This window comes from Castanea sativa, chromosome 11 (assembly GCF_040712315.1).
Source record: "Castanea sativa cultivar Marrone di Chiusa Pesio chromosome 11, ASM4071231v1".
Classification (NCBI taxonomy): domain Eukaryota; kingdom Viridiplantae; phylum Streptophyta; class Magnoliopsida; order Fagales; family Fagaceae; genus Castanea; species Castanea sativa.
This window is the reverse complement of record NC_134023.1, coordinates 27,195,315-27,208,012: the sequence shown is the minus strand read 5'-3', so window position 1 is coordinate 27,208,012 and position 12,698 is coordinate 27,195,315. Positions and strand designations below refer to the sequence as shown.

The following is a 12,698-nucleotide window of genomic DNA, read 5'->3' as shown; positions in this document are numbered from 1 at the left end:
CCAAGTACCAATGTTATACTTCTATCAAAATAAATAAATATATATATATATAATATTCAATTGCGAAAAAGTATTTTCTCAAAAAAAAAAAAAAAAAAAAAAGCTTAAAAGGTTGTAAACACGTGTGTCATCAAAGAAGCGAGTAGGAAACATTTAGCATATTCGGCGCGTGTAAAATGAGTATTTCCGTGTGGGGATGTTAAGCACAAAAGCCCACCCACCTTTTAAAGTCTCTATAAATATAACCAAACCCAAACGCAACCAAACCAAAAAAATCAATTCCCAACGCAAACAATTTTTTTCTCTCTCTACTTCAGCCTCAACCCTTTCATTTTCATTTAGGATTTTGAAATCCGATTGAATTGTTAAGATTAAGAGATATATAGAGAGCTGTATGAGCTGGTTTGGGAAGCTGGGTTTCTTCTTGAATTATTATTATTCGAATTCTTCTTCGAATTCAAATCACTTTATTACGTGTCTTTTAATTTTTGTTCTTCATTATTCACCTCAATTGCCTCCTTCTCTCTTTAAATTCCACAAAAAAACCCTCGATCCTTTATTATTATTATTATTATTATCAACTAATAATAATAGTAGTAGTAGTTGTCATTTTAATTCTTATTTAGGTAATTGTCGTTTTACTGCTGATCGCCGAATTTCGTTGCAAAATGGAGTCTGGACGCACCACAAGTAATCCCCAATTGCGCAGAGGTTTGTATCTTCTTTTAATTTTACTGTGTCTCTATGCTGGCCTTTCTTTTTTTTTCTTTTTTTCAATCTTAAGTTTTCATTTTTGGTTTTCATCGATTTGTTGTTGCCTTAAAACGTATCTACAAAAAAGAATAAAAAATTAATAAGATTAATTAAAATTAAAAGGACAAGAAAATTTACTTTTACCGTCCCTATATTTATGGTATGTGTTTTTATAAGATTATTATTATTATTTTTTTTTTCATTTTAAATATTGATTATCATACTATAAAGAATATTAAAAAAATTGATGTCGGTGGTCCTTGTGCCAACTCAACCAGTTGTGAGAATTGTTGTATTATTATATGCTAAGACTACTTACCAAAATTTCTTAAAAAAAGTTACTACTTACCAAAAGAAAAAAGAAGAAAATGTTTTCTACACTTTTAGGAAAATGTTTTCAATTTCAGCTGGTCAGCTGTGTGACTCTTAAGTGAATTAATTATGAATATATGATGGGGAAAGTTTAAATTGGTATTGCGGATCTGAGGTCTGTGAGTTAAGAATGTTGTGTTGGTGTAGGTCTGTGCTATTCCAATGGGGAGAGAAAACCATCTGTCATCGTCATTGGCGGTGGTATGGCTGGAATTGCAGCTGCGCGTGCTCTTCACGAAGCTTCATTTCAGGTATAATCATGAACAACAAAGTATCATGATCATTCTTAGTGATGCCTTATTCTAGTTGTTCTTAGATTGTTATAATAGTAAAGTGGTGGAGCTCATCTTGTGATTGGATATTTATTCATTTCTCTGCTTGACTTAGTAATTAGATATCACCTAAAATTTAGAAAATACGACCATTGTTAAGCTTTTTTCACCCTATATATATATATATATGCATATTGGGTAACAAACTAATAAGATACTAAAAGAATATGTATTGCCTTATATTTGTGATTTGGTGTGTTCGTGCGCCAAGATGCATCACACTTAAATGTAATGACTAAGGAGAGGGCTTTTTCTTTTTCTTCTTCTTTTTTGGTTCCAGGTTGTCCTGTTGGAATCACGGGATAGAATTGGTGGTCGAGTTCACACTGATTATTCATTTGGTTTTCCAGTTGACTTGGGTGCATCATGGTAAACTTACTATTTTGCAATATCCATTTTTTAGGTGAATATTCGGTGTTGCTTATTTATTAATTATAAAAACTTATTTGTCAATCATGATGGTTTAGGTTGCATGGAGTATGTAAAGAGAATCCCTTGGCACCATTGATTGGGAGACTGGGACTGCCCTTATACCGTACTAGCGGAGACAACTCTGTGTTGTATGATCATGATTTGGAAAGGTAAATATGTCTTCCAGTTTGTTGCCTTTGGCCTGCTAGTATTTTGCCTAATTCTTCTTAACTTGCATGCATACCTACCTAGTTCATGTTTCTAGCCTGTATGTGATGTTTTAAATGTAAGAAGTAGGTATTTGTAAGAAAGGGATCTATTTAATATAGGGTCTGGATTTTCTATATAACTGAAGCAAATAAAGAAAATTCCTTAAAGTGGCAGTATGTGTGTGTGTGTTCTTCTGTTCTAGCTTGTTATTCAATAAATATATTGTGAATCTACAATCACCTTGAAACACTGCTTTGTGGCATGGCAAGCTATTTCATTTTTTTTATTTGTTTTATTTTTTTTTTTAAGTCTTTTGATTTAAGATAGTTTGGTTACTTTAGCATTGGAGATTTTCACCCAATTTGAGGGATGGATGAACTTGCTATCGGAATATGAGATTTATTCATATTTTTCATGATTGGGAGATGGAGTGGGTGGATTCACTAATGGATTTCTTGTTACGAATGTAAATGTTTGAGACATGCTAGCATAAATATTTCCCTATGGAAAGGAATTTGGAATAACAAAGTGCCCAGGAAAGTGGCATTCTTTGTGTGGAAAGCAGCGTTGAATAAAATTTGACCATAGACAACCTTCCTAAAAGGAAGATATCATTGGTCAATTGGTCTTGGATGTGCAAGACCAGTAGTGAAATAATGGATGATTTTTTGCTTCATTGTTCAGTTGCTCCTAATTTTTAATCCTTTGTTTTCTTGACTTTTGGGGTGCACTGGCTGATGCCAAAGAAGGTGGTTGATTTCTTTTCTTGTTTTCTTATGGAAGTTTGTTTGTTACTTACAGAAAGAAAAAGATAGTTTGGTTGCTATGATTTTGATCAAGTTGAGGTACCCATGCATGTTTAAAATTCTCAACCAACACTATCTTATTTATGTTCAACATATTTTTTTTACACAAATCACAGAACTATTATTTACTAAATATAGGTTAGTATTTCAAATTGCTTCCAGCAATAACCTAATTCAATGAGAAACGATTAAAACATTAATATATACTTTTTGAGTAACTGTGGTAAAATTGTTGATACATTTTTATCTCTTCTATCTCATGTTTGTGGCTTCCAGGCTGTGAAAGAGGACTACTATATCTTGTAGGTTCCCTCTCTCTCATTCCTGAATTTAGTGATTGTGCTTCTCACAGTGTTTTCTTCTAAATTGCTCAAACTTGGTACTTTTATAGTAATTAGTATCCCAATAACGGAGGAAAACTTCCTGAACTAAGTTGATTATGTTCATTGTTTAGAAGTTTTCCATCATATGTATTATTTTATGTTTTTTCATTGTGTATGTTTGTCAAATCAGCAGTCTCATTCATAGTTTGTCTTCTTGTATGTGATTGCATTGGTAACATCTAAAGTTTAAGCTTTGTTTCTATTTTGTGACATTTCCTTGGGTGGCTATATCTTTACTGTCTATGAGGTATGATTTCCTTCAACCTTTATGTTTAGAGCTGGAAAGGATATATTTTCATATTTTATATGTTCTCCGCAGCTATGCACTCTTTGATATGGATGGAAATCAAGTTCCTCAAGAGTTGGTCACAAAAGTTGGTGAAGCATTTGAGAGCATTCTAAAGGAGGCAAGTGATATTTTATTTTTATTTATTAGATATAATTTTTTTCATTATTCTCAGTACATAACATTGTCACAAGTTACTGAAAAGTGAAAATGCTTAAGTTTTCTTTGAATGCGCTTGGAAATTCTATTACTTCGGTTTCAAATGGTATTGATCCTCACTTTTTTTTTTTCTTCATCAATGCAGACGGATAAAATAAGAGAGGAATTGAGCAGCGACATGTCCATACTAAATGCTTTCTCTATTGTCTTTGAAAGGAGGCCAGAGTTGAGGTTTGATCAATATAAAACGTTGTTTCAATAATTGTTTTTTTTTTTTTTCATTTCTTGACAGTCAAGACATAGTTTACCTAAAGTTGGCCCTTGCATACAGGTTGGAGGGGCTTGCTCATAAGGTTCTTCAGTGGTATTTATGTAGAATGGAGGGCTGGTTTGCAGCAGATGCTGAGACCATCTCACTAAAATGTTGGGATCAGGCAAGTTTCTTTCCTTCAAAAAATTTAGATATTACACTACTTGCTTGAGGTATCTATCTTGCATTGAAAAGGAATCTTTACATATTGAAGATGAAGGGCAGAACGAGAAGTGTATAGTGGCAAATAATGGAATCTTAAATTTGCACTGTAGTAATTTCTTAAGTTGGACTAAAAAAGAAAAAAGTCTTATGTGGAAACTTGGAGATGTGTTGAGCAAGCAGAGCACATTGATCTTTTGTGGTTCCCAGTCGGCAAACTGGAATAGCAATAGCTGATAGAGAACTTGCTTTGAATCCACTTAGAAACATTTATATTATATACTATTCAATTAATTAGATAAAAAAACCCATGTGGAATCATTGATATTTTCACTATTATTGTTCTACTACTTTTAGCTTATAAAAAATGGTATATCTTTGAAATCAGCTGACCTATCAAATTGAGAAATCCAATTTGGCCAGAAACAACTCATATGATCTTAGAAAAACGTCACTTCAGGGGAAATGTTGTGATTTAGATACTAATTTCTCGAACACATTTGCTACCAATTTTATGTATGCCTCCAACCAAGTTAATGGATCTAAAATCCATAATTAATTTTTATTTTTTGGGTATTAATGTAATAAATGAGGCATGTAACGATCTTTCAAATTGACATGAATCATGAAATTCTTTAAAAAAGGGGTCATAATATCGCCTGCAAGGACCTGTTAATAGTATTGAAAAAATGCCATAGTAAAACCAGATCCTGGAGCTTTATCACCATTCATCTCCTTCATTGCCTTTGCTACCTCCTACCTAGTAAATCCTGCTCCAGCAGCTCTTTCCTCCTCATCAATTGTCGAAGCCAATGCACTCTTGGTCTCTGACTCTCTGGCTCTTGATGTAATATATATGAATTTGTTTAAGAAAGCAACTGAAACGAGTAGTGTAATCAAGTAACTTTCCATGCATGAAATATAAAGCAACCTTTTCAGTTCGCTAATTCTATAAAAAAATAAAATAAAATAAAAGAAGGTTTATTTTGGAATCTTATAACCTGTTTAACTGCATGAGTGCTTATCTCTAGGTATGTAGCTGGTCTGTTGCACAAAGACACTTTTCCTCATTCTCGTTATTGTAATAATGTGATGTGTTTTGTAATTGCATTAGAATTAGTAGATTGGATTTCATCTTTAATGACTTAAAACCACTCGTAATTATAATGTGTGAGCTTATAATTGAGTTTGTTTGATTCTTTTTTCCTCATTGAAACTCAAAATTAAGGCTGAAATTACTTATCCATCTCTGTTATTTTGGTCCCTTAAGATTCTAAATTTGCTGTTAACAGCCTTAACTTTAAAGTTGCTTTTAATCTGCTCCTACCGTCAACCGTAAATCTTTAGATACCCGAAAACAGTGCATTTTTAAAATTTTCTTTTTTCCTACTTTTTTCTACTCAAATGATTTTTTTTAGAAGAGTATTGATAGAAATTCTAAAGTTGAAGGGACTCAAAAGGCATTTTAGCCCAAACTTAAATAGTCTATCAAATGTAGTTTGATTGGATTGGGATATAATTTATGATGACTAATTTAGTGACATCCTTACGATAATTAACAACATATAACATGTAGTAGGAAAAGATGGTCTCCCCCTCCCTCCCGCAACTTATTTTCCCTTCCTTTTTCATTAGATATAGGAGTATAATGCTAGCTAGAAGGTGGGCGGAGTCTAACTGGTATTTGCTTGGTTGAGGTTATATTTGGATCACCAATCTATCCTTTTTCTGTGTCATTGTTGCTTCGATATCTGTAGGAAGACAGATAAAACTAATTTGAACTTAAAAATTTCTATATTTATTGATTTAGCGCACAGTATGTTTTCGCACCATATAAGTATCAAGAGAGAGGGATGCCTCCCAGCAAGTTGGGTGTGTGTGTGTGAGAGAGAGAGAGAGAGAGAGAGAGAGAGAGAGAGGCCACTTGCCTTTGTGGCTAGTGTTTTTTATTTGCTGTCTCAAATTTAAACATTGTCATATTGAAGTAGTGGCTATCGTATGGGGTATAGATGTCAGAAATAATGAATTGAGAATTAAAAGAAGATGCCACATCTCCAGGAGAAGGAAATAAATAATCTTAGCTAGATAAGCTTTTACTCGATGGACAATATCAAATATAATCTCTTGGAGTTTGTTTCTTTGGGTGGGGGTTTTCCTGGTTTATGCTATATTTTTAATAGCTATATATTGAGTGCATTCTGCAAATTTTCTCCCAAATATACAGGAAGAACTGCTCCCTGGTGGTCATGGGCTTATGGTCAGGGGCTACATACCTGTTATAAACACTCTTGCTAAAGGTCTCGACATCCGCTTGGGCCACAGGTATGAATTAATTATTTACAATTTTTTTGTTTTTCAGCCCTACATGTGCTGTAATCTGTTCATTACATAATTAGCTAGCAATTTTTGTCCTTGCCCTCAGGGTTACAAAGATTGTAAGGCGATATAATGGAGTGAAGGTGACAGTTGAAGATGGGAGAACATTTGTGGCAGATGCTGCAATTGTTGCTGTACCTCTGGGAGTGCTGAAAGTAAAGAGCATAAAGTTTGAACCGAAGCTGCCGGAGTGGAAGGAAACAGCCATTTCTGAACTTGGTGTGGGGATTGAGAATAAAATTGTGTTGCACTTTGAAAAAGTGTTTTGGCCAAATGTTGAGTTCCTAGGAGTGGTTGCAGAGACATCTTATGGGTGCAGTTACTTTCTAAATCTTCACAAGGCTACTGGTCACTCTGTCCTTGTTTATATGCCAGCTGGGCAGCTAGCCAAAGACATTGAGAAAATGTCTGATGAAGCTGCTGCTAATTTTGCTTATTTGCAACTCAAAAGGATACTTCCAAATGCTTCTGCCCCGGTAATACTTCTAATTTGAATAATATACATAAGGCTGTTATGCATTTCATTTATTTATTTTCTAAATTTGATGAGTTCCCATACCAAGGCCTTTCCTAGGAGTCTAACTAAAAGTTTTTGTTTTTGGTTTGAATTGTGCAGATTCAGTATCTTGTTTCTCGATGGGGCACTGATATTAACTCGCTTGGCTCCTATAGCTATGATACAGTAGGCAAACCCCATGATCTGTATGAGAGGCTTAGGATCCCAGTGGATAACCTATTCTTTGCAGGGGAGGCAACAAGCTCAAACTACCCAGGGTCAGTGCATGGTGCATTCTCTACAGGAATGATGGCTGCTGAAGACTGTAGGATGAGAGTCTTGGAACGTTATGGGGAGCTGGATTTGTTCCAGCCAGTCATGGGTGAGGAGGCCTCAGTGTCTGTCCCGCTTTTGATCTCCCGGATGTAATTTTTAGTTTTAGGCTCTGGCCACACCCTTAAATATTTGGAGTAATAAATAATTTTATTGTAGGAGACAATATTAATGGTAATATGGGATCAGGCTAACACATTATTGCCATTTTTATTGGCCCCACTGGGAAACGTTGTGGAAAATCCTTGTTTCCCTTTGGATTATTGTAATGTGTGGCATACCTGTAGTTATTTCTATATGGACTGTCAGAAATCTGAATTTATCAATCAGAAAATTATGTTCTTAGGAGGCATTATGTGGTTTGTAGGTGCCTTTTTTAGTTGATGGAAAGGACACTTAAATTTGCTATATCAAGTTTTAATAAATAAGGTTGAGATACTCTCTCTCTCTCTCTCTCTCTCTCTCTCTCTCTCTCTCACATATATATTTATATATATATGAAATTTAACACGTGTTTATGATACGTCCTGTGTATTTCTTTGCTAATGTTTTTGGTCAATATTTAATTGGATTTTATATTCTAAAGATTCCACTATTGAATCTAATCTTACGTATCTATTGTTTCTTAATAGGTTGTGTAATTTTAATTGGCATCTCTTAATGCACAAAGTTCTTTCTTGGGGGAGGGGAGAAGAGTAAAAATTGTTTTAATATGCAAATTTGGTTTTCATGAGAGCATTAAACTCTAACAACTCACTTTATCTATCTTACTGTACTATTTTATAACTTACTCAACATTCTAGTTTTTATCTAACATATAACTTATTAAAATAATATAAAGTACTCTATATTCAATAATATAAACAATCCACTTCTCTCTCTTCCCTCTCTTACTCCATCAAACCCACATATTCAGCAATTACCAACAAATCCAATCCCACGAACGCCAGCAATCGCCTACCATCAAAACTCAGCCCAACCACCAAAAGCTAGCCATCACCACAACATACTGAAACACTACTGAAATGGAAAAACAAAAAACCACCACTAAACCACAACAACCCACAAACCACCTACCATCACAACTACAACATTGCTGCACCACAAACCTAGAAAGATCAACAAAAATTTCAGCCACCACTGCGTCAACACCCACTACTTCCAAACCCACCATTTAGATTAGAGATCCACTCCATTTAATATATGCTCAACCAACACAAATGTAGTGACGACTAACTTGAGAGAGAGAGAGAGAGAGAGAGAGGTGGTTAAGAGAGATGAGAGAATGAAGAGAGAGATATATTTTTCTTAAAATAATAAATTTAGTTTTTACCAACATTGTCATAGTGGTTAGTATATTTTCAAATTCGCTGTTCACAGCTACTAAAAAAATTTAGTAATATACACATGGGTAAAGCTCATTTTGGGTATGTTCGTAAAATAGTGATTTGGGGGGTTTTATACCCCAATGCTAATGCTTTAAGAGCATTCATATCAAATTAATGTTATTTTAACACTCAAAACCCTAAAAAACTCACCATATCAATGATGTCAAAAGTCAATTTTTTTTAACACCTAGTTATAGTAGATGGTAAACACAAAATATATATTTAAATGAGAGAGAGAGAGAGAGAGAGTTTGTAAATAAAGTGATAAAAGGGTGAAGTATGTGATATTATGTGTATTTTAAAATAAAATATTAAAAAAATAAAATAACTTTTTGAGCGGCTAAAAACTAAAACCTTTAAAATAAACTTTGATGCAAACAGTATAAGATATTATTAGATCCATAAAATCATGTTTTTGTATATAAAAATTACGTTGTGATTAACGTGTCTGGAGATTCATCATTCATGAAAGCGGTGTCGCTGAAAATTCTGGCCCAACGATTAGTAGTCAAATGACTCCAATCAAAGCATAGCAAACCAGTAACCACCAACTTCAATTGAACTCTTCTGGTTCCAAAAAGTCCAACATGGTTTGCCAAGCCTACGCGTTGTGGTAAGAACCTTTTTTTAATTATATTTTAATTATTAAACTAACCTCATTACTTTCTTCTTCTTCTTTTTTGGTTTCTTTAATCAAGAAGAAAATAGGGAAAATTTGGCTTTTCGGTGCTTGGTGTCATATGGAAATTCAAATAAACGTGAAGGAGAAATTTACTTTCTTTTTTGATGGAAGGAGAAATTTACTTTCAAAAGCAATCCAAGTGGATGATAAAATTGGGCATCTAGAACTATTTAATTTAATAATCCACTTCAAAGCAGAGACTCAGAGAGGCAGAGACCACAAAAAGTTCATGTGCTTGTAGGACCAAGCCACCGACCGTTTGCGTGGTACACCCTAGATTAGATCAATTGGAACCTAAATGTCTTTCCCAAACGTGAGAAAATGCGAGTCAGTGACAAATTAGCTTTTACTTGGGCCCCAACTCCGTGCTAAGCTTCTGTACGCCACGTGAATGTCCTCGTCTCCACCCCCACAATTGTCGACTGTCAGGTCTATTATATAGGCAAAACTTCTTTTTTTTTTTTATTATTATTATTATTATTTAAATTTTGATACCACATTTCACTTGTGCTAAAAATGACAAGCTCACGGTACAAGAAATATCTTATTATACACTCTATTTGCATTTTTTTTTCTTTGAGGAGGAAAGCGTAAAACATATTATTAAGAAAAATCAGCTAAATCAGGCTACATTGCAAGAACAAATTGTAGTGGAACATGCTCCATCCACATAGCTAAATTCGAGACAATAATAGCATGTTTAATTAAACAATAAGCAGTTTTATTACCTTCTCTCTCAACATGAAAGTAATTTAATTGAGAAAAAAAACCTAGAATTAAACTTCACGTCTTCAATCAAAGATCCATGCAAAGCCATAGAAACATCATCACAAACCAAAGCCTTCATAAGCATCTCCGAGTCACCCTCCAAAATGACCTTCGAAACACCAACCACCTGAGCAAAAGTAAGGACCTTCACAGGAACCAAAACTTCAACCTCACGAATCACAATCCCAAGCCCAGATTTGTTTTCTACAGAAAAAATAGCACCATTAAAATATCCAACGCTCGAGGTAGGTCGTCACGTAGCACGAGCACGAGGTTGACGGCCCGGAGAAATGATCTTCATATAGAGAGAGAAAGAAAGATGGGTTCAAGTTACATCTCGTGTAACTTGATAATAGTTACACATTTTTTAAATCATTGATTTCAAAAAGATCTAACGGTTAAAAATACATTATTAAATGTTTATTACTTTTGACATCCATACCTAATTAATTGCATCTTTTTTTTTCTCTCTTTCTCTCTCTCCTTATTTATTCCTTTCCAAATTCCACCTCATTAAATGGGCATGCCACCACTTCTTCTTCTTCTTCTTCTTCTTCTTCTTCTTCTTTTCCTTTCTTTTTTAAAAGAAACAATGATTAATTTTATTACCAAAAAAAAAAACTAAGGAATTGTACTGTAAACAATCTTGAGGGACGGACTTTGTTGCTGTTACCTCTATGTTTCTCTAATCCTCTCCACTAAAGTTATACTTCAGCAGTTCAATTTCCTTTCCCATAAATGATGTCATATTTGCGTTTGAAAACAATGACCCCTCATTCATAGACGCTTGTGGATTCATTAAAAAAAAAAAAAAAACAGATTTCAATTTGTATTCATAAACGCTAGTGGATTCATAAACTCAATCTCCTAGCAAAAGCAATTATTAATATTCAGATACAAAAGCCAAAGAGGCATTATGTTTTAAATACTAGCTTTCAAAAGAATAAAGAAGTTCGAAAGAAAGTTTTATTCTTTTAAACTTTAAACTTTGAAACAGTTAAAGTTTTCATGTTTGTGTTGTTGCCTCAGACACAAGCTTTCAACATGGGGCTTCAAACCTTAATTTTTTCACAACACCCAAATATTATGTATTTTTTGTTCTCTTATTATGAATCACGTCCTTAGGATATTATTATTGATGGCAGTTTCAACTCACTGATTTGCAACCTAAGAATGTTAAGAATAAGACCATGAGAAAGCAAATCTGCTACTTAATGTGGTAAGAATAGGCACTTGTGCAAGGTTAGGGAGGAATTAATTAGGAGAGAGAAACAAAGAAAAAAAAAAAGAAATAATATAATATTCTCTCAAATTAATATAGTTGGCTGATATAATTTTTTAACCATTAGATCTTTTTGAAATCTATGGTCTACAAAATGTGTAAATTTTATAGAGTTACATCAAGTGTAACTTGAACTCATCTCATATATATGAGTTGGGTTAAAGTTACTCTTGGTGTAACTCTAAGCAATGTTACACCACCTAATAACTTGTTATTGAATTAATATTTTGAAAATCCCACCGTTGAATTACGTATTCTATATGTTCTTAACATTCTTGCCAATTTTATCTTAATCAGATATTTTTTATTATTCAATCTATAAATTCATATTTTATTCATTATTTTAAATTATAAAAACTTGAATTTTAACAATGGATCGATGACATGGCTATGAATCTTTGATCACCATGAAAATTTGTTAGTATGGAGAATATACGAAGATAATGTAATCTAATGGTGGATTTGTCAAAATTCGCATCCAATTAAAAAATATTGAGTGGTGTAACATTGCTTAAAGTTACACCAAGTGTAACTTGAACCCAACCCTATATATATATAGAGAGAGAGAGAGAGAGAGAGAGAGAGAGGTGCTATTTGCATATTTGTATATATTTATTTTGAAATTGTGTTTCAAAATAAATGTGTCTATGTATGATTTCAAATCATGTGTCTATGTATGTATGATAAATATGTAATAAGGAATGTGACTATTACTACTCTTGAAGTATATACATCATAAACTATGCAAGTGCTTATTGAGATTGTTTATCATTGAAATGCCCTATTTTTAAAAAAATTGGAAAATATGTGACACATGATATGATAAGTCCCCCCCCCCCCCCCCCTTCAAGTTATAATTCGATAGTTACACCAATATATTAGAAAGTTGATTACTTTTTTGACATTATAGCTAGTTTTGGAAGGATTGAATTAGGTGACATTTTCTTTTGCCCATTCAAGTTTACTCCCTTCTTATATTGTTTGGAGTTGAGCTTCAACTACTTCTTTGGCGGTCAAAATGGCTATTCACCACAACTTTAGGTTTAGAATTCTTTAGGGGGATTACAAACCCTCATTCATGTTGTGCAGAACTTCAACACCCCATTCTTAGTGTCCCTAGATTCAATTGTATCCAAAATTAAATTTGTTCTCAAACTTGGTGCCATGCTTGTCACCAAGTTTAATTTAC

General features: G+C 33.5%; 1 protein-coding gene across 1 annotated transcript; it reads left to right on the top strand.

Moving 5' to 3' along the window:
• The first annotated feature begins 340 nt into the window (after positions 1–340).
• On the top strand, positions 341–7,827 carry LOC142615688 (polyamine oxidase 2). Its single transcript, XM_075788449.1, has 10 exons — positions 341–711; positions 1,273–1,376; positions 1,738–1,826; positions 1,925–2,038; positions 3,587–3,674; positions 3,858–3,943; positions 4,044–4,146; positions 6,409–6,506; positions 6,607–7,036; positions 7,177–7,827. Exons 1-10 carry the CDS (start codon positions 669–671, stop codon positions 7,483–7,485), a joined length of 1,464 nt encoding a protein of 487 aa, XP_075644564.1. The 5' UTR covers positions 341–668; the 3' UTR covers positions 7,486–7,827.
• Positions 7,828–12,698: the final 4,871 nt, after the last annotated feature.

Bases quoted from the DNA above. Each gene is read 5' to 3' on its own strand.
- LOC142615688 (XM_075788449.1), top strand. From the start codon at position 669: ATGGAGTCTGGACGCACCACAAGTAATCCCCAATTGCGCAGAG. The intron at 1,827-1,924 runs GTAAACTTACTA...ATGATGGTTTAG, and splicing joins GTTGACTTGGGTGCATCATG to GTTGCATGGAGTATGTAAAG. The intron at 3,944-4,043 runs GTTTGATCAATA...CCTTGCATACAG, and splicing joins GAAAGGAGGCCAGAGTTGAG to GTTGGAGGGGCTTGCTCATA.